This window comes from Microtus pennsylvanicus, chromosome 21 (genome assembly GCF_037038515.1).
Source record: "Microtus pennsylvanicus isolate mMicPen1 chromosome 21, mMicPen1.hap1, whole genome shotgun sequence".
NCBI lineage: Eukaryota > Metazoa > Chordata > Mammalia > Rodentia > Cricetidae > Microtus > Microtus pennsylvanicus.
In genome coordinates, this window is record NC_134599.1 from 26,462,501 (window position 1) to 26,490,146 (window position 27,646).

Here is a 27,646-nt window from a genome sequence, read left to right on the forward strand (position 1 = left end):
CCAAACACTTCTCCCTCAATCACTGTGCTAGATCTTCTCCACGGGTACAGACTCCTGGTCTGAGGAGCCTTCGCAGACACATTGGGAGTTGCCTGCCTTTCATCCACCTCTCCTATACTTTCTGTGATCTTTTAATCACTGAAGCAATCAAGACGCATTTGAGTTTCAAGAACACAGCCATCCCTGTTCACCACAGTGGGGTGATACCTCAAGGGCTGGATCTGAGATGTGTCCTCTCTTCCTCTGGTGGGGACAAGGGAAGGAGAGCGGCGGGAGCCTCCTAATAGTTTCCGTTTCATCTGGATCTGCAGCCTCTGCAGTCTGGTGATTTCCAAAGAGGTGACGTGTGCATAACTGGGTTCTGTTTTATCTAGTCTGCTCTTGTCCTGTCCCTACCCTTTTCCTCCATTCCTAACATACCATCCCAGGAACCAGCAGCCCCTGTGCTCAGAACTCTGGGCCTCTCTGTAGACTGCCCTGGTGCCTGAGTTGCTCTGAAGTGAGATCATCTTCCTCTTTCCCTTCTCATTTGGCCTGGAGCTGTTGAGGGCCTTTGGCCAGGGATGTGCTAATGGCACCAATAACCTTAGAGATCTCAAGGGTAGAGAGAGTTGCCAGTGCCAAGTAATGCCCGGACTGTGCAGTACAAGTACCAAGACCCTCTCTCTTTATATTCTGTGTGCTTCTAGCCTCCCAGAATACTCCCCTGGTGTCTCTGCAAAACTCTCCAGGGGGTCCAGGGTGTGCCTGTGAAAGAAAGACTGGCAGGACATGGACAAGCCACATCCACCGGCAGCTTCTATAGGCTTGGAAAGGCAGAAGGAAGGAAGGAAGGAAGGAAGGAAGGAAGGAAGGAAGGAAGGAAGGAAGGAAGGAAGGAAGGAAGGAAGGAAGGAAGGAAGGGACTCTCACCTGAAGACCCCTCGCACAGTGCACAGCATGGCTTCTGGTCCCTCCCTTTTGTTGGTCCTTGCCCTCCCTCACTGCTCAGGGAGACTTGGGTCTAGTGGCCACGCAGATTAACCTGGAATGGTCACAGGTGTGAGAAGCTCAGGGACAAATATTTTGTTATAGAAAGGAGTATTCAGGTCCTTCTGGCTTCAACCCTCAGTCATAACCTGAAAAACGGGAAGGGTCCCCGCACAGCCATCTGGTGATCACAGCTAACAGCCAAGTCCTCTCTCTGAGCCAGAGCCCTGGGTTACAACAGCCTGAGGCAGAGAGTGCCCCTATCTTCCCCTGCTTCAGATAAAGCTGACCAAAGAAGGGTTTAGCAATTCCCCCAAGGCTGTGATAGTAACTGGTTCCTTAGTGGCTGACGGATTGCATCATCCTAAAGCAGGAAACAGTTGTGGGCACAGAGCAGGAAGAAGGGTCGGGTAAGAGACACTGCCTTGGGGTTTAGGAATCCATTAGAACTCAAAGCCTCAGGAAGAGGTCTGTCCAAAGCTCCCCTTAGCTACACCAGCGACAGCCACACTGAACTGTCCCCACCCACCACACACTTGCCTTTATGCCTTCGTGGCAGTTTGAAGTAGTGCAAGTGGGCCATGGGACGTCCCCTCCTACTTCTATTTAAATCTGTAGAGCACCCAGGAGTCCCACCATTAAAGCCCAACCATCGCGGATGACACTTGTGCCCATTAGCACATCACCTCAAGCTTCTGGGGCGTATCAGCAGGTGTTATTATCTGCCGCTCATTTCCAGATTGTCCACGCTTCACAGCGTCTCAAAGAGTTGCATTTCTTCCTTCACCCGTGCCCTCACTCACCACTGAATGCCTCCTGGGTCAATGACGAGTGTGCCAGTATCAAAGGGATGCTTGGGGTCTCACTCTGTCTCTTCGAAAGGACATGCCTGCATGGAGTGAGTTCTTACTCATTAAAAAATAATCGCAGTGATAATCATGAAAGAGCGGCCTCATTGCTACTCTTCCTACGTGACCAAATTCCTTCAGAAACTGGACAAAGCAGAAAAGAGGTAGATGCTGGCTTAACCATGGCTCAGGTCTCCGCACGCTGCATAAAATGCTTACTAGGCTCTTAAAAGAATGAGTTAATAGGTAAAGCGGGCTAGGATGACCCCCCCCCCCCCAAAGCATAGCCACCATCTTCAGAGGCAGTTATATCTCACTTGCATCCGGGAAGGTATCTGATTTGCCTTGCAGGGCTCCCACTGGGGACAGATATTCCCTGGCAATGTAAAGGCTGCCTCTCCCAGGCAGTTAGCCACCCTAAAGTGGGCAGCCTGCCACCTCCTCTTGCTCTGGGCTAAATCAAAACACATAAGTGTTGATTTGTAGAAATGTATCAAAAAGACTGGGGAGGCACATTCTTGGTGTCATGGCGGAAGAAGGCTGAGGAAATCTGTCACTGAGAAAGAGGGACAGGACACCACTCTCCCGCCTCCCCTTTGCTGTGACTAAGCCCTGCCTTGGAAGGAGGCCCTATGCTTCATGACATCACCTCCCAGGCATCCCCTGACCTCACGACTGTATCCACCCTGTTGTCACCTGTTGTCACTGCTGACAGTAAACTTTGGTGACCAAGGCCAGTCTTCTACTTCATTCCCTGTTAGTGGACAAAGAGCGTGAGTTTAGGTTCAACCACGCTTGAGTTCTAACCTTGCCTCTGCCTCCACGCGTTCCTGTAAACCGGAACTCTCCTCTTCACCTGGGAATGCTTATTAAAAACATCCTCCAAGGCACCAACAGCTAGTGGTTGACCAGTGGGTCTTAGATCTCCTGCCCTGGTGTGCAGCCCCGAAGTTCAGAATGAGTTAGTGGTGAGAAAACCAAATCTTCCCCCAGCACTCAGACCTGTAGGCATCTTGGCTTCTGTCCCCATCATGGCTCCCAAGGCGCACTGCTGTCCCCTGCAGAGGGGAAGCATAAGGTAGTATGAAATGTCAGCTCCTACCATTTATTGGATCCTACATGTGCCAAGCTCTGTATGGGTGACTTATACACTTCACCCACATGACAGGCGCCCTGCCAAGTAGGCATGACAGGCCCACACATAAAGGACAGGTTTGGATAGCTTCAGAAGCAAAGCTGGCCACAGTGGGGCTAAGAGCCCAATCTGGCCCGGGCTGCAGTTCTTATAGCAAAGCTCCATGGCCCATCTGAGATCCAGTGAATCAGCCTCTCGGGGAACAGTTCCCAGTGGTGGCATCCGTACCCCTCCCTCTGCTCAACTCCATTGACCTGCCAGGTGCAGGGGGCTCTGGGGCTCTGTCTGCAGCTGTGGAGAAGGTGGCCATACCTAAGAGAGTTTGAGGCATGTCTGTGAGACCTTTTGGAAGGAGACTACACTTCCATCCGTCTGACAACACTGTCACTAAAACTGGCTGGGTGTTGTGTCCAGTTGTTCAAAATGAACCCAGAGTGTAATATTCATTAAGGACCTGGGAGAAGTTAGGGCCGGAAGAGTGACATCCTCTTCCTCCATGGTAAAGATGGTTCTAAGCTGCGACAGGGAACAAGAAAACATGGCCCACATAGGACGAGAGTTTTTTTTTTTTTTTTACTCTTGGGTAAATTGATCAAGTGTTTGAAAGCACCTGGGTCCTGTCAAGCAACCCACTGACTGCGCTCATGTTTAATCTCTTGCTCTCTTGAAAAGAAATATTCACAGAAATAGCTGGGGTAATTGGGAGCCTAGGATCTGGCCAACTGGAAGGGATAATTGTGATTTTCAAACTATAATAAGCCTATGATGGGAAGATGTTCTAGCCAACGCTTTATTTGCTGCATTATGGCTGAATTAATTTATTTGGGAGTAAAAATGTGTGTGCTGCCTGATTGTGTATATATGAATCATTGGATCCTGATCCTGTTCACTGAAATCAGAAGCAGTTCTACTCAATGCCCCCCACAGATGAAGCAAAGCCATGCTGGGCCCACACCTCCCTCAAGAGGCGCCAAAGCCTTCTAGCAACAGCGCGAGGCAGAGGATCCCTCTTGAGAAATGAAACACTCCTCTAGGACTTATCATGAATGGCTGTCCTTTAAAGTAAAGAAAATGTCATACATCGGGCAGGTTTGGCTTTGCCCCCGGAGGGTGCAGATGCCGGCTGAAACCCGGAAGGCATCCATGCCTCTTGAACAATTGTCTGGCCTGGTCTTCTGACCGATTTAAAGATGGCTAACTGTTGGCAAGCAACAGGGTTAATGAAAATGAGAAATCTGCCACCCGCCCACAAGAGCAGATGGGATGGCTGGATCAAACCCCGGGGCTGGATTTGGTTTTTGTCTGGTTCACCCTCCCAAATTAGTGGTGTGATTCACCCCAGAAGGTGACAGTGTTGGGATGTGTAAGGGAACGGGTGCCAGTGCTGGGCAGTGTGTCTGAACACCTACCAAATGTTGGTCTGCAGGGCCTGTAGCTCTAACACTGTTCTCCTAGGATCCCGTACATACACAGTGCTCTACCATATCAAAGAGCAAGCTTGGAAGAGGAAGAGGCATCTTTTAACCTCAGATGTTACCCCCTTGGCCTGCTTTTCCTGGTGCCTAAATGCATCAACTCTAATCACGGTGAATACTAGAGCCAGGGTTCCATGGTGGGCTGAAAAGCTCCCCTCAAAAAGATACTAAATATCCCAATCACTGTAAACCAAGTGCGCCCTTATAGGGAGAGAAGCACTTTTTACCAGTATGGTTAAGGGTCTTGACACTGGATAATTATCATGGATTATCTGTGTGGGCCTGAAATACAACCACATACATCTGCACAAAAAGAAAGCAGAGGAAAATTACATCACACCCTGAGGAAAGGAGGTTATATGAAGACAGGGCAGAGAAACCAAACAAGGATGCTAACTTTAGAGACAGCCACAGACCAATCCAGATGAACTTTACTGATGCGAGAAACACATTCAACCCTCGGGCTTTCTTGAGGAGGCTTGGTGCTGCTGACCCCTTAAATCTGACTCGAGAGTCCTTGGTTTGGAATCCTGGCCTCTAGAACCATAAGCAGAGGAATCTCTGTTGCTTTAAGACACTAAGTTTAGAGTAATGTATGGCAACACCAGATCACAAGATTCGCAGTTAGAGAATTAATACTCCAAAGGGTGCCCAGTAGCCAAAGGCAATAGACCTAGAGCTGAGGTGCCGGTAAAGGGGCTGGGCGGGAGGGGGGGCTCTTAGGTCTCTCTACAGTCCTGGCCCAAGGTTCCCAAGGTAGTCCCCAACTTGTGTGGAGTAGCCTCCTTTCCCTAAACTTTCATTGATATTCTGAGCAATTGGAGCTTTAACAAACTTAGACTTTCTTTGCAAGAAGCAATTGGAACCTTGTATCAGCTCTCCATGCTCCTGGAAATGACTTCCCACTAGGGCTTGAGAGATGATGGTTCAGTGGTTAAAAGCACTTGTGCTTTTGCAGAGGACTGGGGTTCAATTCTCAGCACCCATGTAGGGCAACTCATTACTACCTGTAATTCCAGCTCAAAGAGATCTGACTCTCTGGTGAGCTTCACTGACACCACACTCAAATGCATAAGCCCACACATACACACACACATAAAAAAATACATGACTAAGAATAAAAATAAAATCTTAAAGGAATAACCTCGACCCCTACTCATGCATGCAATCCAAATTAAACTCAGTGAAACAAATTCAGAACATCAAGTTGGAGGGACCTTGTTGGGAAGAAAGGGGTTTGGGGTGATGGGAGACAGTAACAGGAAGTGGAAATGCCCCAAAGTCAGTATATACACATAAGAAATTGTCAAAGAGGCCAGGCGATGGTGGCGCACGCCTTTAATCCCAGCACTCGGGAGGCAGAGGCAGGCGGATCTCTGTGAGTTCGAGGCCAGCCTGGTCTACAAGAGCTAGTTCCAGGACAGGAACCAAAAGCTACGGAGAAACCCTGTCTCGAAAAATCAAAAAAAAAAAAAAAAAAAGAAATTGTCAAAGAATAAAAACATGTGAAGCAACCAAAATCTTCACATGACCCCTGCTATTTACTTAGCTCCATTATCCCAGTTATTGGTAAGATGTCTGGGGCCAAATAGAGTCAGCTGACTGGTTGTGAACCACTTTAAACGGAAATGCGTTCCCTAAGAGTGAGCTATAGTGAAGGCCCTGGAAGTACCAGGTATCCATAGGCCAATTGCAATGGAGATGGCAAAGAGATAGAAAGGGAAGAAGGGAGAAAGAGAAATGGAGGTTAGGAAGAAGAAAGAACCAAGACAAACCTCTCCTTAGGGTGCCTGGCAAAGTAACTTAGCAACTAATCTTGTTCTGCCTTCCCTCTGTCGCTATGGTTTTGAAGTGTCACTCAAGTGTGCTGTTTAATCTTTGGTTGCTTGTTGGCTTATTGCTCTGAAAGTGCTCTAGATCCCACCTTCCACTATCACTAGTACAGGTCTAAAAGCCAGTGGTGTTCAGTAAACATTTATTTGACTTCTGGTCCTAAATCCTACAGCCTATATTGTAGGCACCAATGCAATTCTGTTTTCTTACAGGTGAGGCCACAAAAGCCTATGAGAACCCGTCTGATACAGGGACAACCACACAACCTGTCCCCCTGACACAGACTCTAGCCATCTCGGTAGCTGAGGCCGTCTACAGAGTCACATCAAAGCCGTTCACAGCATCTGTATCCAGCAGCCCCAGAGCCCAACCCATGGGCCGCAGGAGCCAGGACATGGGTGAGTAGGTGGGTCATGGATTGTTGTGTGCTACAAGGGCAGGTAGCGTATCCCGAGTGGAGCAACTTGGTTGGAGCCTGGTGTACAGTGGCCAGTCCTCGCCTTTTCAGCTAGGAATTAGGGAGCCCGTGAGACCATCACAGGCGTGGGAGGCGGGCTGTGTCTTTCAGGCTCAAAACACAACTACCGTGGCCATACCCACAAAGACAGGACAGTATGCGAAGCATTATTTTTACAAGATCACGGCTCCCCCAAAAGCACAGCTGAAAAAGACAGGAGGTTTAATTCTCAACATCACCGCGCTGCTGGATTCTGTTGGTTTCCGTAAATAATAAATGGCCCACACCCCAGAAGTCTTTAGATATTAGGAGTAAAACCAAAGAATCCCTCTAGGAAGCCAGATAGCTGATGCGCTGCTTGTCACATAATTCAATCTCGAGTTTCTCCCGGGCTTCCATCTTCAGCGCCCTGAGATAAAGAGCACCTGTGTAGGATCAAATAGTTTCCCAACAAAGCAAGGGGGGGGGGATGGGAAATTGTGCAACAGAATCGCTATTATCCTGGAAGGTTTATCTGAATAGTTCCTGTCTGGTGACACATTTTCCTGCTTGGAGGAAATTCCCAGGCCTTGTTTTCAGCCTCTCCCCCAATTGTCAGTCATTATAGCCATGTGGCAGGACCCCCCCCAGCCACCCATCTCCCCATCCTTTTATTTCCTGCAGGAGAATGTACACTTCAAGGCACTGGGCCCTTTTCTAATCAACTGACTTGGATTAGCTTACTAGATCATAGCAGCCCTGGGGGGGCAGGTCTATATGACTTTTAATTTGAGCGACTCCATTGTTGTGGTGAAGAAACTAAGGAATAAGGAGAGCGGGAACAAGTCCTAGGTCACACGAGTGAGCAAGCAGAACAGGAATCCAAACATCAATCCCTGGAATTGCTGCCATCAGCAAACACATAGGTAAAAATCTGAGCCGTGAAGTGGCAAGATCAGAGGCTTCTGGGCTTCCCTAACATCGTCAGTGACTAACGGCAACTCTCAGCACAGCACAGCACAGCACATGCACTCCCTGGGCCGAGCACATCACATGCTTTATCATATTCTTGGCACTGACTCCACTGTAAATGTTCCATTTTATAGGAGCCTCATGGGGGAAGTTGTGACCTAAGAGTCCCAGATCAGAGAATCATAAAAAAATAATAATAATTTTGAAAGTTTGGAAATAAGTCAGACACGCTCCCCACCCGATCTTATTCTTGCTTAATTTCATTAATAGTAACACAATTAATGATGTCTGGCAGCGACAAGAGAGAAGCAGCCTGTGGTACTGGGTGACCAGGGTTCATAGGAGTCCCCGGAACCAGCGCTTTTTCTTTATGACATCCCAGGCTCTTCATTCTTTCAAATACACTCGAGTGTCTGAATCAGCTGTCGTCTCTCCCAGAGGGCTCCCGTTCTTATGTAACAGACAACAGTGACTTGTGGCTTGTTTACTTGGCTTCTCCGGGCAGCTTGGGAATCTTGATGCCAATTTGGCTGAAAACTCCTCAAAAAACCTGAAGTAGTGACTCCCAACCTGGCAAAGCTTTGCTATTCCTGGCTTTGGGACAGGGGCTTTGGACAGCAGCCTCCCAGCCCGTCACTAGTCCCGTTTCTTACTCACACAGCACCCGCTTCCACACAGCTCACACGCTGCTGGGTGCATCCTTGGGGAGAGAGAAGCCTCTGTGCAGCAGGCACCATAGATGCTAAGACGGGAGCCCAGGTAGGGAGAGAAGGAGGAGTTCTTAACCACTGCATGGCCCAGCCAAAGCCATTCTGCATGCGGGGGGAAAAAAAGCAGATTTGGATATCCAAATGCCTTTGTCCTAAAATAACAGCTGTATTGAGACACCCTTCACATCCCATACAATCCACCTGTCTAAAGTTCTTATTCAGGGGGTCTTAGTATTATTCAGGGGTTCTTAGTATATCCATAGTTATATGACCATCACGACAATCACATTCTAGAACATCTTCATCGCTCCCAAAGAAACTCCATTCCTGTGAGCCTGAACCTGAGTCACTACCCCTTTGGTCCTAGATCAGCAATTCTCCACCTATGGGTTGCGACCCCTTTGGGAGCCAAATGACCCTTTCACATGAGTTACCTAAGACCATCGGAAAACACAGACGTTTGCATTACTATTTGTAACGGTAGCAAAACTACAGTTATGAAGTAGCAACAAAAATGTTACAATTGAGGGTCACCATACCATGAGGAACTGTATTAAAGGGCTGCATCATTAGGAAGCTTGAGAACCACTGTCCTAGATAAACATCTATCTACTTTTATGAATGACCCTCTTTAAAAATTTTTCATCAGTGTGAGATTGTTACTTTGTAATTTGAGTCCATAGTTCTCATGTGAACTTCGTAAGTGATACACATGCTTGTAACATCAAGGAATTGAAGCCCACGCCCTTGCTGTTGCTCGGTAGGACCTCCAGGAAGATGGCCTATGAGCGTAACCATTAATAGTAATTTAGACTGCTTTGTGCCCTTTTCTAAAATATACTTAATATAAGACTATATAATAAAGTAGGCTAGCGGTAGAAGTCAGTGAGGCCCCCAGGCTCCATTCCCAACTTCATGGGTGCCTTTCTTGAAGCTTAGCTGTGCATATGTGCTATGATATTTTAACCCAACTACATGAAATCACCTTTAGTAAACAAATAACTACTTTTTTTTTTTTTTTTTTAATTTATTTATTTATTAAAGATTTCTGTCTCTTCCCCGCCACCGCCTCCCATTTCCCTCCCCCTCCCCCAATTAAGTCTCCCCCCCAGCCCGAAAAGCAATCAGGGTTCCCTGTCCTGTGGGAAGTCCAAGGAACCCCCACCTCCATCCAGGTCTAGTAAGTTGAGCATCCAAACTGCCTAGGCTCCCACAAAGCCAGTGAGTGCAGTAGGATCAGAAACCCATTGCCATTGTTCTTGAGTTCTCAGTAGTCCTCATTGTCCGCTATGTTCAGAGAGTCCGGTTTTATCCCAGGCTTTTCCAGACCCAGGCCAGCTGGCCTTGGTGAGTTCCCAATAGAACATCCCCATTGTCTCAATGTGTGGGTGCACCCCTTGCGGTCCTGAGTTCCATGCTCGTGCTCTCTCTCTTTCTGCTCCTGATTTGGACCTTGAGATTTCAGTCCTGTGCTCCAATTTAGGTCTCTAAAAAAGAGGAACATGGGATGTACTCACTCATATTTGGTTTCTAGCCATAAACCAAGGACATTGAGCTTATAATTAGTGATCCTAGAGAAGCTAAATAAGGAGAACCCAAAGAAAAACATATAGGCATCCTCCTGAATATTAACCTTCAGCAAGCGATGAAAGGAGACAGAGACAGAGACCTAAATTGGAGCACAAATAACTACTTTTAAGTTCAAACAGGCTGAAATACTCTGCCAACGACAAGAAAACCCGGCTCACAGCGTTGACAGACAGATCGCTTGTTATTGTATATGTGTGACTTAAACGGAGAGCTGAGAGAAGTGGGTGTGCCTGGGCGTTCAAACAAAGCCTAATTCATTTAAGAAATATTTGTTGAGTGTCTACTATGTGTCATCGGACAACATTCTAGAATACAACAGTGATCATCCCACCCCAATGCACTAAGATCCACAGCCAATCCCTTCCACGCAGGTCACCTGGCATATGTGGAGCCGGAATAGGGACTGACTGTGTTTGAGGCCGGGCAGTCATCTTTGTCCTACACTAAAGACTAAGGCATCCTCTCAGGCAGGACACAACCCCTTAGACTCTAAGTGGTTCTCAACCCTTAAACAGAGTTCCTCATGTTGGGGAGACCCCCAATCATAAAATTATTTCATTGCCACATCATAACTGCAATTTTGCTACTGTTAGGAATCATTGCAAGCATCTGATATGCCACCCCAAGGGCATTGCGATCCACAGGTTGAGAATCACTGCCTTAGAGGAAGGGTAACAACAAACTATCTAGATGCAGAAGAGACAAGAGCGCTCTCAGCGCATGAAAGCAAGCTTAGGCGTGGGAGGACTCCCAGGAAGCAGGTGCTGGACACACTTCATGGCCCCTTCACTGACCCATGAATATACTAGACAAGACATCAGGAAAGACCAAGCCAGGGTTAGGAGTAATGAGCCAAGACCCAGGGGCACAGGGATTCTCTCTCACGGGACTGGAATAAGGCTGTCTTCATAGGAGAGGCGCACCCAGCACCAGAGAAAGCCACCCAGAAAACCAGATCCATAGCTATTCTTCTACGAGAGTTCTGCAAAGCTAGACAAGCCACAGGTCCAGCTGGCTCAGCTGGGCTCTCTCTATTTTAGCAGGCAGAGTGGCAGCTTGCAGTATTGTCTTCCCAGTCAGGTTCACTTTGAGAAGCATTTTAGTGGCCACAGCTGGTGTAGCGTTAAATGTATGCACAGTACGGATAGACCAGAGGGGTAGAAGGGCGCCCCCTAGTGACAAGACCAAAAATGGCAGGGCCATTTATTTGCCCTCCAGTCCTGGGCAGGGACTGGGAGGAGAGGTAGGAACTGGGGCAAGAGGTGACTGGTATCTACCAGCACACTCCCTTTGACACAGAGTGAGTTCCAGGACAGGCAGGGCTACGCAGAGAAACTCAGTCTTGAAAAACCAAAACCAAACCCAACAAACACACACAATTCCTACTGCAAACTGAAATACACAGTTTGGACAAGTCTGTGGAGAAATCAATGACAGAACTCACCAAGAAAGAGTTGTAAGAAAAGTGTTATCCAAGCGTGGGAACAAAGGTCGTGGACGTGTTCACATGATGGGAAGTGAAGATTTACTTACCCGCCATTAGGAGTATGGTAAAGTCGCCATACAGAAGCCCAAATGCACTGCACACACACAATGGAATGCTTGCTATACGGCCATAAAGAAAAATGCAGCTACGGCGTTTTCAAAAAAAAAATGGAGGGAAGTAGAGATCATTGCTTTAAGCAGAGTGCAAAAGACAAACATCCCGTGTTTTCTCTCACGTGTGAAATATAGATTTGGGGGGGGTGTGTATGTGGGGGTAGGGGTGTGTGTATGTGGGTGGGTGGGTGGAGAGAGAGAGAAAGAGGGGGGCAAGTAGAACAGGGACTAAGAGAGAAGGGGTCTAAAAGAACAAAGTGGAGGAGAGCAGAAGAAGGAGGGTACGAGGGGGGTGGAATATGTGTGACCTGAAAATGGGGAGGATTATTTGGGGGTACAACACAGGAAAGGCACCTCCAATAGGGGAGGGAGGCCTCGGGAAAGACAATGGGAAGGATGGAAATAAATAGGAGCATAGTATAATGCTGTGTATATATAAAATGTCATAATGAATAGAAATTAATAAAAGTAAGTAACTGAAAAGCCAATATGCATGGGCACTGGCTGGCGTGAGAAGATTGCTCCATCAAGAAGGTGAGCGGTAACAGGGGCTCCCGGCCTGCGGCTGCGCTTGTGTGCTGTCCTTGAGAACGGGTGTGCAGAACGAGGGATGTGTTTCTACATACCAAACCCAGAGAGCAGCCACTGCTGGATAAACAGTGCATGAGGGCTCCTTGTCACACACAGTATGTAGAGAAGACTTCTTTACAGAGTGCCTGTGTCTCTTTAAGGGATCGTGCGGATAATAAACTGCCTTGACATAAAGCAAAAGGAGAAAAAAAAATCCACCGTGGCCAGACCTAAAAGACACTAGAATCCTCTTATTACCTCCTACGAAACGTGGGTCTTTCCCTCAGCTAACTTCCTCCCCAAGGGGGCTCTGTGTTTCTCTTTGCAAACTCCTCCATCTCTCCTCTCGCCTGAAAGCCTTCCTTCAGAGAAACTGCCCGGGAAGTGATGAAGGCTGAGCTCCACGTGACTCTCCCGGAGTCATAGAGGCTAACCCATTGGTTGCTTTTAAAAAATGACTGAAAGCCAATGCTGTTTGCACCGACTTCATGTTTGCGCAGCTTAGGCAAATGGCTAAACGCTACGTGACATTTCTGTTGAAGGAGTACTTTAACCACCCCACATGGCACAGTTGAGACGAATTATGTTTGAGAACCAGGCCCTTACAAACAATAGATTTATTTTGCCAGTCATAAAATGCAAGGGTGTTTAGTGTTTAAAAGGTCCAGCCACCATTCTAAATTCAGTCTACTTTATTTGTTTATTAATTCATTTATTTATTTACCTACCTATTTGTTTATTTATTTATTTTGCATTCCAATGCCTTCTTCAAGGCAGGTTCAGACAGCGCTGGGGCTTTGCCTTGGTTCTGACCTTGGTCCGGGCTTGCTAGGTTGACTCACGGAAAGACTGAGAACAGCCAGGTTCCCGTTCATGCTCTGACCAGTCCAGCTGCGATTTCAGGCCTGTGGTCCCCCACCGCCTACACGAGCAGCAGACACAGTCCTGGCTCCCGTCCAGGGGAGAGCTTCAGCGTCGTCTTCATTGCTACTCTGCATGGTACTAACTACCCAAGTCCTCCCCGTTAGGATTTGGAGCAAGTAGAGCCTTAAACCAGTTGGGCCAACAAAATGCCCGGCCCTCAGGTCCAAACCTGTGAGGAAACCTGTACAGGAAGTAAGGAAGACGGCAAGTAACCCAGGCCTTTGCCCTGTCTTCCTTTCCCAGAGGCGATTTCATACAGGTTTAGATAGCGATTCCTAAGGATTCAGTAACAAGGCTCTCAGAAGCCTGAAAACAGATACTCTCTGAAGTTCCTGCTTAGGGAAACTCATTCCAAAGATCAAGGGAAATCTTTATCATCTCCCGAGAAAGGGAAGAGCGCCTCTTGCTTGGAGACATCTGTTGTGCTTGCGGGGGAGAGAAATGCATTCTCTCCCAGGAATGCGCTTCTGAATTGCGACATCCAGCCGGGCTCCTGTCTCTTCGCTGACTTGGTGCTGCCACAGAAGCCGAATTGAATCCCTCCACCCCGTTCCCCGTCAAGAACGACGGGCGCTCCTGACCATTAAGCCGCGATGGGCGCTCCTGACCATTAAGCCGCTTTGTCAGCCCCGCAGCTTCTGTTTCGTTTGATACCCGACTAGAGAGAAAGATCTAGTCCCCATCCCTCCCACCCCCATCAGGATGAACTGCACAATGACGCCTTTGCCCATGTATGCTCTGTAGTCTTGGCTTCAGAGCCAGAACTGACCAAGCCATGGGGCATTCTCTCCTCTTGTTCCCGTGGCCCAGATTTCCGCCTCCTCTGCAGTTCCCACCCCTCATGGTGGAGCCAAGCGCAGATGCTGGGGCTCAGCCTCAATGAAATTTGCATGTTCCAGGGTAGGAGCGTGAGGATTAGAATTATTGAGCAAAAGTAACAGAGATGTGAGAGAAATAAAAGGCAGAAACACAGGACAGCATCGGGAGGGAAATTCAGTGAATAGTGAACCACCGAGAATTCTCCACCCACTTAAACACTTCGCTGCGAAAGGGGGGGGGGGGCAACAGACTTCATTAACAAGATATAAGGAATAGACCCAGTATCCTGCAGGCAGCTACTCCCTGGAACCCTGGCAATCTCCTTTGAAGGAGCAGGAACAGCAAGGTGGAGCGAATCCACCTCTACACACCAAATACTAATTAACCAGACCCTAGGTCAGGCTTGCTTGTCTGTGGCCACACCTGTTTTCAACAACTTTGAAAGAGCAAAAAACACGCTCAAAACTCTCTGCCCTTTACCCTAGGTGGGACAAGCTCACATCCGTGGGCCCCACACCCAGATTGCAGAAACTGTCTGAACCAGAGCCATTTTCAGCAGGGGACAAAATAAAAGAAGAAAGTAGTTGCTGGTTGCGTGTATATCTACTGAGCCTGTAGAATGCCCAGCGGTCCCCAAAGATGCCTAGAAGCCTACAGGAGCAGGGGTCAGCCTAGGCAAGCCGCTTGCTGCTTCTAGTTATGACCCTAGAAATGCATTTCCATGGTCACCCTTGTTTTCTCCAGCTCAATGCCGGGTCAGCAGAGTTTGGCATGCCAAGACATTTCGAGCTTCAAGAACTATCTTTGTTTAGTCTGCTCTCAACAAGACAAAAAGGGGGCTTTTATCAAGTTGGAGACCCAAGGACTTATACTATCTTATGTCCCCTCCAGAGAGTCCACACTAAGTAATCTCCTCAGAATGGCCTCTGGGATAAAGTGTAAATACCGAGAATCAGCCGTGCCCTGGGGGTGGCTGGCAACAAGGCCACGTTCCCAGTCAATGGCTCCTGTCTCCTTTTTACTGTCTGACCACCTTTGAGTTGATCTGAGGTTCTGTCCTACTAAACGCATCTGGTCTTGTTCCTTTCTTCTAACCAAACCATCTTCCAGTTCTTTCGTTCCATGGGTTTCTACTTCCTCTCCCGTCTCTTTCACGTCTTTAGCCTCCTTTTAAGCCCACGTTCTGTCCATTTCTGCAGCTCTTTTCCTCTCACCCATTACCCTCCTTAGCTTTAACTGTCAGCTTGACCCATCCTGGACTCACCTGAGCATCTCAGCTGAAGGAGTGCCGGGAGCAGATTACCTGTGAGCTTGTCTGTAGGAGGGTGTCTCGATTTTTAATTGATGTAGGAGGTCCCTGAATACCATGGGAAGCACTGTTCCCTAGTCTTGTAGTCCGGGGCTATAAGACAGCTAGCTAAGCGGAAGGAAGCTAGAAGCAAGCCAGCAAGCACCGTTCTTCCAAGGTTTCTGCCTTCAAGTTCCCACTTGAGTTCCTACCCTGACTTCCCTCGACGACGGTCTATAGCTAGAAAGTGTAAGATAAGCGAATTCTTTCCTCCCAGGAGTTGCTTTTGGTCAGAGTATGGTAACATAGCAACAGAAAGGAAGCTGGAAAGCTAGCATTCCCACAACTGGCCTGAGTCACTCAAACTGCCCCTCCCCTGAAAGAACTCTCAGTGTGTCCTTGCCTGGGAAAGACTCACAGAAATGGATAGCCACGAAAGCTCAGAAGAGATCCTGCTGGGAGTGGGGGGGTGGTGGCTGGGGGCACACCGAATAAAGGCAGGTGAGTACACCTGGGGTTGGTAGGTCTCCACCCGCTCTCACTTCCAGTGGGCTCACACTTGTCAGGCAAGCTGACAAGTTTCTCAGCCCTAAAACTGTTAGATCCTGGAGTTACAACAAGTGCATGAAATGCATCTGGTCGAAGGCCCTTCCAAATGATTCTCTACCCAAACAAAAGCTCTTTGAGGTCCTCAGTAACCAGAGGAAAGCTGAGCGTCAACTCGAGGGACACTTTCAAGTCTTCAAACCTCAACCTAACGTCTCGTTGTTTCGGGGATTAATCTCTCCCATTCCTGCAGTGGGTCCTTCTGTCACTTGGCAGCGCATGGTAGAACATTGCACCCGGAACAGAACACAGTGCTTGTGTCTGAGAATTACTGCTCATTTGAAAATAGTGCTGGCCCCAACCGGGCAAGCTCTGCCTCACAGTTGACTCCTGTCCTACTGAGCCTGTAACTCTCAAGTCCCTCCCATCTTCTGTTCTCTTGCTTCTAGAATAAGCAGGTCACCTGAGTTCTGGCTATGCATACTTGAGTATGTGTACCCAGGTAAGAATATCAAGTGTGGCCTCCTGGGCTCTGTTGGAGTCAAATAAGCTTCTCCGGCCTGGAAACCTAAGCACAGAATTAGTGTTTCTATGAAAGAAAGAAAAAAAAAGGTTTCCAGCTCCCAAATAAATAACTCTCAGTGTGTATTGGAGGGCATCCCGTTTGTAAACCTGGGGCCATTGATGCCTTGTTGGCATGAACTCATGCCCAGGGCTAGCAAATGTCCCCAGTGGTTTCTAAAAGTGACTTTGCAGCAGGCTGCTGGCGTGCCAAGGCCTTGGGCACAGCTGCTGGCCTCTGTTCTCTTCCTGTGTGGGTACAGCAAGAGAAAGCCTGAGGAAAGTGTTCTGCCCTCTTGCCCTAGGGACACACAACCAGGAAAGGGGACAGGAAGTCACTAGCATCGCCCAGCTCTGGGGGCCTGCTCACAGCCAAACTTCTACTTCCTCCTCAAAGCACACCAGAGACTCACCAGGGAGGAACTTGGGGACTGTCAGGCCACCTGGGCTTCGGGCCCATAAAGCTTTATAGGTCCAATGGCTGTAAGTTGCAGCTCCCTCTCAGGTCCTAGTGACTTCCAGATGTTCAGGGGAACAGCAGGCTCTGAAAGCTGCCTCAGTACCACATTGAGTCAGAGAAGCAGGATCATTATCCCTGGTCTTTTTGACGACTTAACCACATCAGGAGTTACAGTGCCAGGCCAAGCTTTTCTGTGGTGCAATCAGATGTGTGGATGTTTGGATGTTTGGATGGATGGATGGATGGATGGATGGATGGATGGATGGATGGATGTGTGGATGTTGGGATAGATAAATGGGTGGGTGGATGGATGGATGGATGGATGGATGGATGGACTGATGTGTGGATGTTGGGATGGATAAATGGGTGGATGGATGGATGGATGGATGGATGGATGGATGGATGGATGGATAGATGGATGGATGGATGGACTGATGTGTGGATGTTGGGATGGATAGATGGGTGGATGGATGGATGGATGGATGGATGGATGGATGGATGGACTGATGTGTGGATGTTTAGATGGATGGATGGTGGATGTTTGGATGGATGGATGGATGGATGGATGGATGGTGGATGGATGGATGGATAGACTGATTTGTGGATGTTTGGATGGATGGATGGTGGATGGATGGATGGATGGATGGATGGATATATAAAGAAAGATTAAAACTCAGTTTCAGGAGCCTACTGACCTGGGCTCAAAGTTCAACCAAGGCAATGTGTGTGTGTGTGTGTGTGTGTGTGTGTGTGTGTGTGTGTTCCAGTTTTCTTATGTGCGAATGGGGTCAGAGGTGTACCTAATTCGGTTTAATGTTAATTACTACTTTCAAAGTGGTTCTGACTGCCCTTGAGCGAGCTCGGGGTAAACATAGGTGGTTCCTGGGTGTTCTTCCTACTGGAATTCACTCAGAAGAGAATACTTCCCTTAGATCTAACTTTGTGGGATGGCCAAACAAATACTGTCATCAGAATAATTCCCCATTTTGTGAAGAGCCTTCCACTCTTCAGAGGGACTGTGTGCGTTGTTGAGAGCCTTCCACTCTTCAGAGGGACTGTGTGCTTTGTTGAGAGCCTTCCACTAGTCAGAGAGACTCCTCTGACTTTCCCTGTGGGAGTCAGGCCAGGATAATTCCTCATGATGTCACAGGAGAAGGCTGCAGGTGAACTGTGGACACGGTGAGTGAGGCATGCCTTGTCTCTTCTTGGCAGCCTCTGATGGATGGTCTTCTGACTTCTTTCTTCCTGGGCCATCCTGTCCCTTTCTGACACCTGAACACAAATGTCCTTTGAAACATTTGCTTCTCACTACCGCCAAGTCCAAAGCACACCAAGTCTCAGCTGTCCAAATATTTTTCAGGCCCTGGCTATTAAATAAATGAGAATTTTGTTCCGATTTGTCCCAAGCGAGACAAGAGTGGCATTGATGGACAGGCTTTAGGGACAAAATTAAGAACCTGGGGTCACAAAAGCCATAATGTGTTCATCATTCTAGCCCTCATGCTGAGGGAAGTTTTAAATCCTTAAAATAAAATAGCATTGTAAGAATTTTGGGGGGAAAACCAGAGAAGCGACCAGTATCTTTTCAGAAAGGAAAATAGTGCGGTGCTGATTTTCACCAGCAGGTGGCACTGGAGTGATAAGGGTAGAGTAACAATATTTAAGGATAGTTTTGAAGGTCTTGGTGATGGCAACAACCCCACTCAACCTAGTCAAAGCTCGGAGAGGGTGCTTCTGACTCACTCAGAACCAGTGATGCCCACACCAGGTTAACCTAGGTCTTACCCCTCAAGGACATACATAGAAGTTTAACCTTTTTAAAAACTCCCTGGCCTCGTTACATGAAGAAAAAGATACTAAGTCACACTTGGGTGACTTAGTAGTTCCAACCTCAGCAGAAGAGACAGCCTTTAGAGGAAAAAAACTTCTCAGGCCCTCGAGACCTCTAGGAAGGGCATGAGGCTGGGGCACGGGGCAGATAGATAGAGAAATAAGCCATCTTGTGTTGTGAGGCTTCCCAACATGCTTGCACTGCCTCTGAGCCCCTCCTGACCTTCCAGATTTCCCAAATAAGAACAGAGTGTATTGGATAAAAATCCCCCCTCTCCACCACCCTTTCTACTTCACAGCATGTTCGTGCCCTAGAACCCAAGGGCCACGCTTCTTTGCTCTGAGGCATGAAAGGAGAGGAAACTCAGAAACTGGCAGAGAAGGCCAGTTTGGAATATAAGCCAAGCAGGTGGAATGGGTGTAATTTAAATGGTATTGGGTGTATATTGAATGGTTAATAAGGATGGGTGAATCGGTGGGTGGAAAGATGGATAGATGACTGGAACAGTGGGGAAATTTTTTAACTCAAAATACGTCAGATGCCTAACAAGGAAAGCAATTCCATGTTCTTGGTATATCTAGAAGTATCGTAGCACCAACCGGCCACTAACGCAGCAGGGACCATACAGAAGTATGTTGGGCTGTTTTTGGCTGGATGAGCTTTTTGGGAGTCGGGGATTCCTTTTAGTCCTGTGTCCCTTGGTGAAGAGGGAACGAAGCACACGTCTTTGGTTTTAAGAGCTCCGTGTAGAAGGAACATCACTAGGATTTCATACTGCTTCCTCCAAAATCCTGATCCCGTCTTCCACCGCTGGACTCTCTGCCTGGGAGACTGGGAAGCAACACCCTAGCACTTCCCTTCAGATCGTATCCTGGATCAGTTTTAGTAACTTTATTTCTTTTTCCGGAAATTCAGGGGAGACGGACCTGTGGAAGCCTGGACCAGTCCTTTTAGATTCAGGTAAGTATCCATTTGGCCTCTCGAGCCCGTCCAGACAGAGATGCCCAGCCAGGGAGAACGAGGATGGCCTAACAGTCCAGCTGGTGGCTCAGGCAGCCCGGCTGTTTAAAAGCTTCCTCCTGGGACCTTCAGGTCCTGGTTTGGGCCCATTCAGACTTACCAAGGGATGTGCGGGGTGATACTGGTTCTTCAAAAGGGAGAGAGGAAACAGGAAGGCAAAGGCTGGCGGAAATGAGTTCCCAGTGAGATGGGCTTAGACCCCCATTTCTTCCAGCAGCACGCACAATTGTTCCCTAATTCAGTCCCCTTTGAAAGTGGTATTCAGGAGGGCTGCCTGGTGGTGGTGCACACCTTCAGTCCCAGTGCTCAGGAGGCTGAGGCAGGTGAATCTGTTGTGAGTCTGAGGCCAGGATGGTCTACATAGCGATCTCCAGACCAGCCAAGGCTCCATAGTAGGACACTATCTACAAAACAAACAAACAAACAAACAAGAAAGTTAGAAGAAAATGGTTTGAGGTTTTTCATTCTCATCAGTGTGTGTGTGTGTGTGTGTGTGTGTGTGTGTGTGTGTGTGTGTGTTTACCACATTAAATGCCTGACCTTCTAACAAAGCGTTCCTGTTCTTGGGAGGAAGCAAGATTTTTCTGGCAAGGGGAGACAGGGATAGGAAGGTCAAGCCTCTAAACTTGCTCCCCCTCAACCCCCCACACAATGCAGAGCTTTGAGATGTGTCCCTGGGAGGCTTCTGGCTGAGAAACACTGTAGAGCACCAGAAACGAACTTTCCAATGATGTGAGGAAGTGGGGCAAGCTGGCTGACCTTTCGGGGGAAGATGAAGTCATGTGCTTTGCAAACTGAAAAAAAAAAAAAGGAGGAGGAGGACACTCACTACAACAACAAAAGCAAGGAGGACAGAACCTCACACCTGCCTCCACTGCCAGAAATTTCCAGAACTGCCAGGCATGCTGAAAACAGGGAGACGTGCTTCCTGCACGTATTCACTGCCTCTGAGCATCCCAGTGGTCGCAGCCGTCCCAACAGAACGCGCACTGGCTGTGTCTGTGGCTTATCATTGCGCTCTGCGTCCATAGCCTCACCAGACACCGCACCCCCGCCCAGCTGAAGCCCCACGTCCACACAGCCTTTCCAAGCATCCTGTACCTCTGTCCCTAGCCTCAGAGTGCTGGGGCCGAGACCCTGTCTGCCCTGCTCTTCTGTCCGAGCTGTGCTCCACTCTGGCACACACACAACCTTCTCTAGATCACCCTGCGTGTGTCTAACTCATCTTTGCTCAGTGCCTGTATCACCAAAATTTGGCCAAGGACCTACGTGTGCTGAGCGTAGTAGGGGTCTGAACAAGTCAGACTCATTTCCTGACCTCCACAGTTTCAGAATTTTAGAGATAATAATGTACTCCGGCGTGCCTGTAATGTTTTCGCATAAATAAACCAGGCCTTAGATAGAACGAGTTCAAACGAGAGCAGATCAAGGTCCTCCGAGCATCCAACAGAGTACTCTTGGGCATTGCTGTCAGGACTTACTTTTCTCAGGATGGGGCCAGGAGGGGAAAGAGGTTGCTATGAGCCAAGCCGGCTATGAATGTCCACTCTGTCCCCTTCTCTGAAATAAGGCCAGGTGTTCCTACACTTGGAAGTCACAACAACTTTAACTTCTCTTTCCAGGATCTGTGCCCGAAGAAGAGTTCAGCACACAGTCCTCGGAGCTAGTGCCCCAGGGAGATCCAAGTGAGTTAGCTGGCAGCTAGAAAGCCAGGATGTTTTTAGCATCTGATTAGCGCTCTCTCTCCCCTACCTACTCCCTTCCATTGGGACCGACTCTACCTACCACAGATCTATTTCTCCCCTATCTTCTGTCGCTGTTCTAAAGAGAATGGAGAGCTTCTGAAGGATTTAAAGTATCTGCATGCGGCGGGGGAAGAGGATTGAGTCCTTTTTAACGTCACTATGGCAACAGGGTGAAGAATGGGAAAGGGTGGGGGAGCGAGGCGGATGAAAAGAATTGCCAGGCTGGTCGGCAGGGGCATGGGTACCACGGAGGTAACGGAAGCTAGAGCTTGAAGCTAGAACCAGAAATGAGAGAAATAGGCAGATACAAGAAATATAGAAAAGGAAGAATCCATAGGATTGGAGTGGGGTAAGACAATTAAACATGACATCCACAGGACTCGAGGGCTGGAGCAGAGTAAGACAGTTAGAAATGGCATCCACAGGCAACTTAGCTGGTAAAGGCGCCTTCTGCTAAGCCTAATGTCCTAGGCTCTATCTATCCACGGTGGAAAGAAAAAGGCAACTCCCAACAGTTCTGTGTGTGTGCTCTCCTCCCCCTGCCCCCCTACACTAAGTAAACACATAGATGTCATTTAAATTTTTTAAAAAGAGACTTGTGCAACTGGATAGATGGAACTGTGCTAAAGAATGCAGGATGAAGCAGGCTTGGGGACAGGAGACTGTCTGTGTCTGTCATTTGCTACGAGAGATTCAGTCCAACAGCAAGATCTGAGGCGTGGATGGGAGGGGACAGCCCAGTCAGAGATTCAGAGTTGGAGACAAGGTGACAGCGCATGTCATTCTTTATCACATTGAAAAGAGAAGGAATGTTAAGTGGATATTAAAACGCTTCAGAATTTAAAAAAATCAAAAGTTCCGAGTTGGGAGATTAACTGTGGCTCAAAGCACAGACTAGACTGTGGAGCAATGAATGTGGTGTAGATGAGCTAGAGAGAGAGAGGACCCAGAAACGATGAACGACACTGGGCAGGGGAGAAGACACCCAGGAATACCACCAAGGAGGGGCTAGGGAACACAGGGAGGGTCCTATCTTCCAACATAGCAAAAGAAAACACTTGAAAATGCCCTTACGTGGTTGCACAGCATTTGTCCCGACTCTGCTGTAAGAAATGCCCGTGGTGTGTTTTAGACTAACTATGCCCATCTCTTGCCTAGTACCTATTGCACCATCTCTCACTAGACTTGCTACTGCAGTAAGGTCAGAGGACCAAGAGCATCCAGCAAGTTGCCCGGGGAACTTGGAACAAATATAGAGGCAGAGCCCGCACCCCAAACCTACTGAGTCCAGAGCCAAAGCTACTTGTGGCCCTTGAGAGTGGCTCACAGATATTGTGTGGGAACTGCATAAGCACCCGTGACCTGTGCGTGGCTCTGATATTATCCAAGGTTACAAAATATGGACCTTATATTATATGTATTGTATAGCACAAAACATGAGTTCATCGATAGAATTGTACCACGAGGAACTGTACTGCAGAACTAAGAAAAATTGATTCCCGTAGACACTACACCTGACCTTTCTCCCTCACCCTGAACCTTCCCTGTGACCATGGATAGGACACTAAGGCAGAGTACCCGTCAGTACTGACGTCATCTTCACATCAGCATGCTGTCGTTTCTGCAGAAGAAGCCCGCTGGGTCTTATCCTGTATATTCCTTGAGGCAGAAGAGTAGCCATTAAAACATCCTGTGAGTTTGGAGGCAGGGGCTTTTGCTTCAGTAATAGAGTGATTGCCTAGGATGTACAGTAAGACCTGGTGTTTGGTCCCAGAGAGGATTAAATAATTTTAAAAAAAAAATCCTGGGAGACCTAACATAGGTGACTTCTGCATCAGCCATCAGCAGTCAGGCCAGACAGAAGTCCAAGAGAACGAACCAGACAAATTGCTTGCTGTAAAAATGAACACGTTGTTCCTGAACATAGCTCAAGATGTAAGAAAGAGTAAGAACTGTTCTTGAGGAACCAAAACAGATGCTACCAAATCCGTGTACTGTTTTCTTGAAAATAAGTGAACCGGGGAAACCCGTTATTCCTTCCTAGAATCGGTTTTCCTCTATCTTAAACAGCGATGTTGAACTACTCTGCTGGTGTCTTGAAGGAAAACCTTTATTCTGAGTGCTTCTCAAACTCGAGGGTCCTCTTTAAAGGCAAAACGGATTCTGTACCTCTGAGTGGATCCCAGGAGTCCATCCATGTTTCCGGAAACCCGTTAGTGGACCGAAAGCCCTGAAGAACATTACTGCCACCTGCTGGCAATAATTCACAGTGCAAGGCAAGACCTAGAAAAACACCCGTTGGCCATTTGGGAGTGACATTATAGCAATTCTGCCTGTCTTCTGTTTCACCCCTGTCTTTAGAAGATTCTTTAAACCACATTTGGTTGGATTGCTTTGTTTCCTTTTATCTTTATCTCAGGGTTTCGCTTAGAATATAGGCAACTTAGGAGAAAGCCAGCTAGATAGGGAAGACTAGAAAGCACTTGGGGCAAAAGGCTGTGAGATTTGCTACACAGAAAGATGGAGCAGAGGGAGACGAGCATCCCTCTGGTCGCCCCAGGACCTCCTCTGATTTCAGCAGCTACTCCAGCACGTTCTTCCATTCAACTTTTCTCCATCCACCAATTCTGCATCTTCACTCATTACTAACTCTTTCTATTCAGTGTTGCCTCCAACTTTGTTAGCTCACAAGCACTTGGCATTTTCAACAGTCTCTTCTTGTCTGTGGGGCCTTTGTTAGTGGAGGGCAAGCAACGCCAGCCCCAAAGAAACCATGTGTCCTTTATAGAGAACACGACAGCCATTAGGAACATGCAGGTTGTCTGCGCAGTTTCTCCCTCAACCACAAGGGGGTGCTGGCCCTCAGGTGTTCTCGAATGCTCCAGATCAAAATTCTTTATTCTTCAGGTTCTCTGTAAAAGTGGTTTTTTTCCCCCAAAATACTATTGTCTCCTCAAATGCAATCATTCAATAATTCATTCCTCATTCGTTTTTTATTAATCTTAAGGCTATATGGACTCCCAATAAGGTCCTCAGCTCAGCAATGAACCGTTAGTTTTATCATACTGGGTCAGCACCACGGCAGAGGGCAACAATACTGCTTTGTTAGCCCGATTAGCACTGAAGGCTGAAACTAACTTACAGCCCCACCATCCACGCCACCTTTCTCACAACTATCTGAAACAGCACATCTTCCTTTTCCGCAGTTTCGATTACCTGTCGTCACCTGCAATCTGAAAATATTAAATAGAAAGTTCCAGAAGTAAATAACCCTAAATTTTGAATATAGTATATTCTTGTAATTATTCTGCTTTGTTATTAGTTATTATTAGTCTCTTGGTGTGGGTAACTATGAATTAAACTATATATATGGTTTACATATGAATGTATATGGTTTAACGCATAATATATATTCACAATATACTATATATAGTTTAATTAATAAATTATAAGTTTATATAAACTATTTATAATTTAATTTATAACAATGAATGTGTATCACATAAATACTTCCAATATATGTATCATTCATACACATATACATATATATACCGAAACAAAATGTATATATGGTTTTATTGTGCCTGGGGATTCAGGCAAACTCTGTGTTCCTTAGACCCCAACCCCAGGGGACAAGGGAACACTGGTTTATTTGAGGAGATCAGACATTCTATCCCTGAACATCTACCTACCCTACTCTTTCACAATAGAAACGGGGAGGGATTCAGCAAAGTCACAAAACTGTCTTACAAATGTATGTGGATAATTTCCTCCACTCTTTCACCTAGGGAAGTGAGAAACATTCTATCTATTTCTAATTCTATAATTCCTGTTCCCACCCTTTCCATTCTGGCCTTGTGGGTTCTTTCACAACCCACATATTTCACGAAGGGTGAGAATAAAAGGCCACAAGTTCTTGACACTTGGTCATGGCAAATCCTCACGTCTACGAGACTGTACTTCCTTGCTTGTGTGGGCATGCGTGTGAGGGACGGGGGGTTAAGCACACGTGTCTGTGCAGGCACCCTCACCACGCGCATGATGCAATGTACCTGCTCTGTTGTTCTCCATCTCGTTCCCTTAGACAGTCGGACAGGGTCTCTCACTGAGCCAAGGGATTGCTGTTTTGCCTAGCATGGCTGCCTGGCAGGCTCCTGCGTCATCCTGGCTCTAGCCCACACAGCACAGGCATCTACACAGCCACACCCAGCTTTTCATTTGGATGCTGGGGATCCCAACTCAGTTCCTCATGCATGCTCAGCAACGCCCTTACCCACTGAGCCTTTCCCATGGCTTCTAGGCATCTGCACTTCCGTGGTCTGAGCCTGGGAATCCATCTTGAGGCTCTTCCCAAGTGACGTCGGGTGTCACTGTCTTCTGAAGTCTACAGTGGTGACTGAGCCGTGGAATTTTAAAGCAGGTGGAGAAACAAGAACAAGCCCAGGGATCCAGGACCCTGGTCCTCGGGGAAATGGAGTTTGCACCTCTTCTACCTCTTTTCACTTTCTTCTCAGTGGATTCTCTGAGCTTGTGGTGAACGAAAGCCACAAGATGCCTAGAAGGGAGCCCTGCAAGCCTTAGGCGGGAACACAGAGAGAGAAGATGCTCAGATAAAAGCCCTCAGACCCAAACAGAATCACAGCATCTTTTTCCATCCCCGCAGACTGCAGAGTTGACTTGTCCTTCTTAATTGACGGGAGCACCAACATCGGCAAGCGCCGCTTCCAGATCCAGAAGCAGTTCTTAGCAGATGTTGCCCAGGCTCTTGACATTGGCCCTGACGGTCCTCTCATGGGTGTTGTTCAGTACGGGTAAGTGCAGCTAATGCTCTGAGCCCGGTTTGCCAGTGGCACTGCACAGCTAACTTCAACCACAAATATCAATGTGTCCGGAAGCTCTCATTCGTTCTCTTCTCTAATGCAAATGTAATTAAAAAACCAACAATAGAAGCGATCCATCCGCCACTGAAGAAATATGAGCCTTCCCAAAGGGAAGAAAAGGCTAAAGATACATGCTTGGGAGTAAATGCCATTTGCACTTATGGTTGATGCAGAGAGTACTATTTGTAGGAATCAAGAGTGTTGGGTGCAAGTAACGAATAACCTACTTATGCTCCACCAGTCTCCCTATCTCTAGACGATGAAAGCTAAGTCGCCTTTTAGCCTTGACTGTGAAAACATTTGTCTGAGGGGCTGCGACCTTGGCAACGCTTACCTGAAGGTAAGACGCCAGCTGCCACGGAGCTTGAGGTTGTGTGTTCTCTTTCCTACACTGTCCACTGGGTGACAGAGAGTTCCGTAGTAGAGAGGGGGGCTCCACCAGTCTTGAACATGGAGACTACTGGCCCCGATTCATCTAATTATTTCATTAAGGGTAAGATTTAAGGGGCCATAGCAACATTCCAAACTCAACCTTCTTTCCCCTGAATTTGGAATAATAACTCAATCTTAGTTTAGGTATGGAAGGGGTCCTCCTTACAACAGATTACAGATACATGGCTGATCACCATCAAAAGAAAAAGCAGGCATAAACTTCCCATTTGTAAGCACATTTCACACAGCTATGAGGGGCAAGGTCATGATCATGCTATCCACCAAGGGGCTTCGCGTACCCATGAGGCATTTCTTCCACGCAAACCTATCGTCTAGCCCTCAGAACTGAAAAGAAACACAGAGTTCGGCTCTCTTGCTTCACAGCTCCGCAGACCATGTGGCCATTCCTTCTGAAAATTATGAGCATTCCAACGTTCGGATACCTCCATACGTTCCCTAGCTGGCAAGCAGCCCGGGGGCGACCTGGGGCAGCACATTAGTTACGGATGTCATACGGAGGTGTTAGCAGCTTCTTCTTTGAGTTACTAGAAAAAGAAGTGAAAATGCTTTCTTTTCCAAATAACTTATAACAAGTACGTTTTTAGAACTCAAGTCTAATACATTCATTCCCATCTTCTATTTCTGACAGGGAGGTTAGGAGCTTGGCTGACTGGCACCTGCAAATAGTCAGAGATAATCAGTTGCCGCTAAGTCACCAAACAGTGTCCTGTCACCTTGTGAGGTTTTGACTTGAAATTGGGTTGGGGGGGGACCAACAACAGCAAAACAAAAAAAGTGGCTTTTTGGTTATTGTTCTCTTGTTCTCAAAACATCACCCCATTTTCTCTCCTATGTTACTTTTGAAGACAGCAAGCGCAGGGCCAGCCTTCCTACAAAGAGCCAATACCAGTATTTAGTGCCAGATGGTCTAGTCAGTTTTACTGGAGGAGTCAAAGCTTGCGTCAACAATAGCTGGGAAAAAAAGCTGGCCGTACCTGGGTTT

General features: G+C 47.6%; 1 protein-coding gene across 1 annotated transcript in view; it reads left to right on the plus strand.

Moving 5' to 3' along the window:
- Positions 1-27,646, plus strand: part of Vit (vitrin) — a 119,532-nt gene that overhangs the window by 69,142 nt on the left and 22,744 nt on the right. The window contains exons 7-10 of the mRNA XM_075955552.1: positions 6,473-6,658; positions 19,482-19,526; positions 21,209-21,271; positions 25,995-26,142. Of these exons, the coding sequence (XP_075811667.1) occupies positions 6,473-6,658; positions 19,482-19,526; positions 21,209-21,271; positions 25,995-26,142 (442 nt within the window). The remainder of the gene's footprint in view (positions 1-6,472; positions 6,659-19,481; positions 19,527-21,208; positions 21,272-25,994; positions 26,143-27,646) is intronic.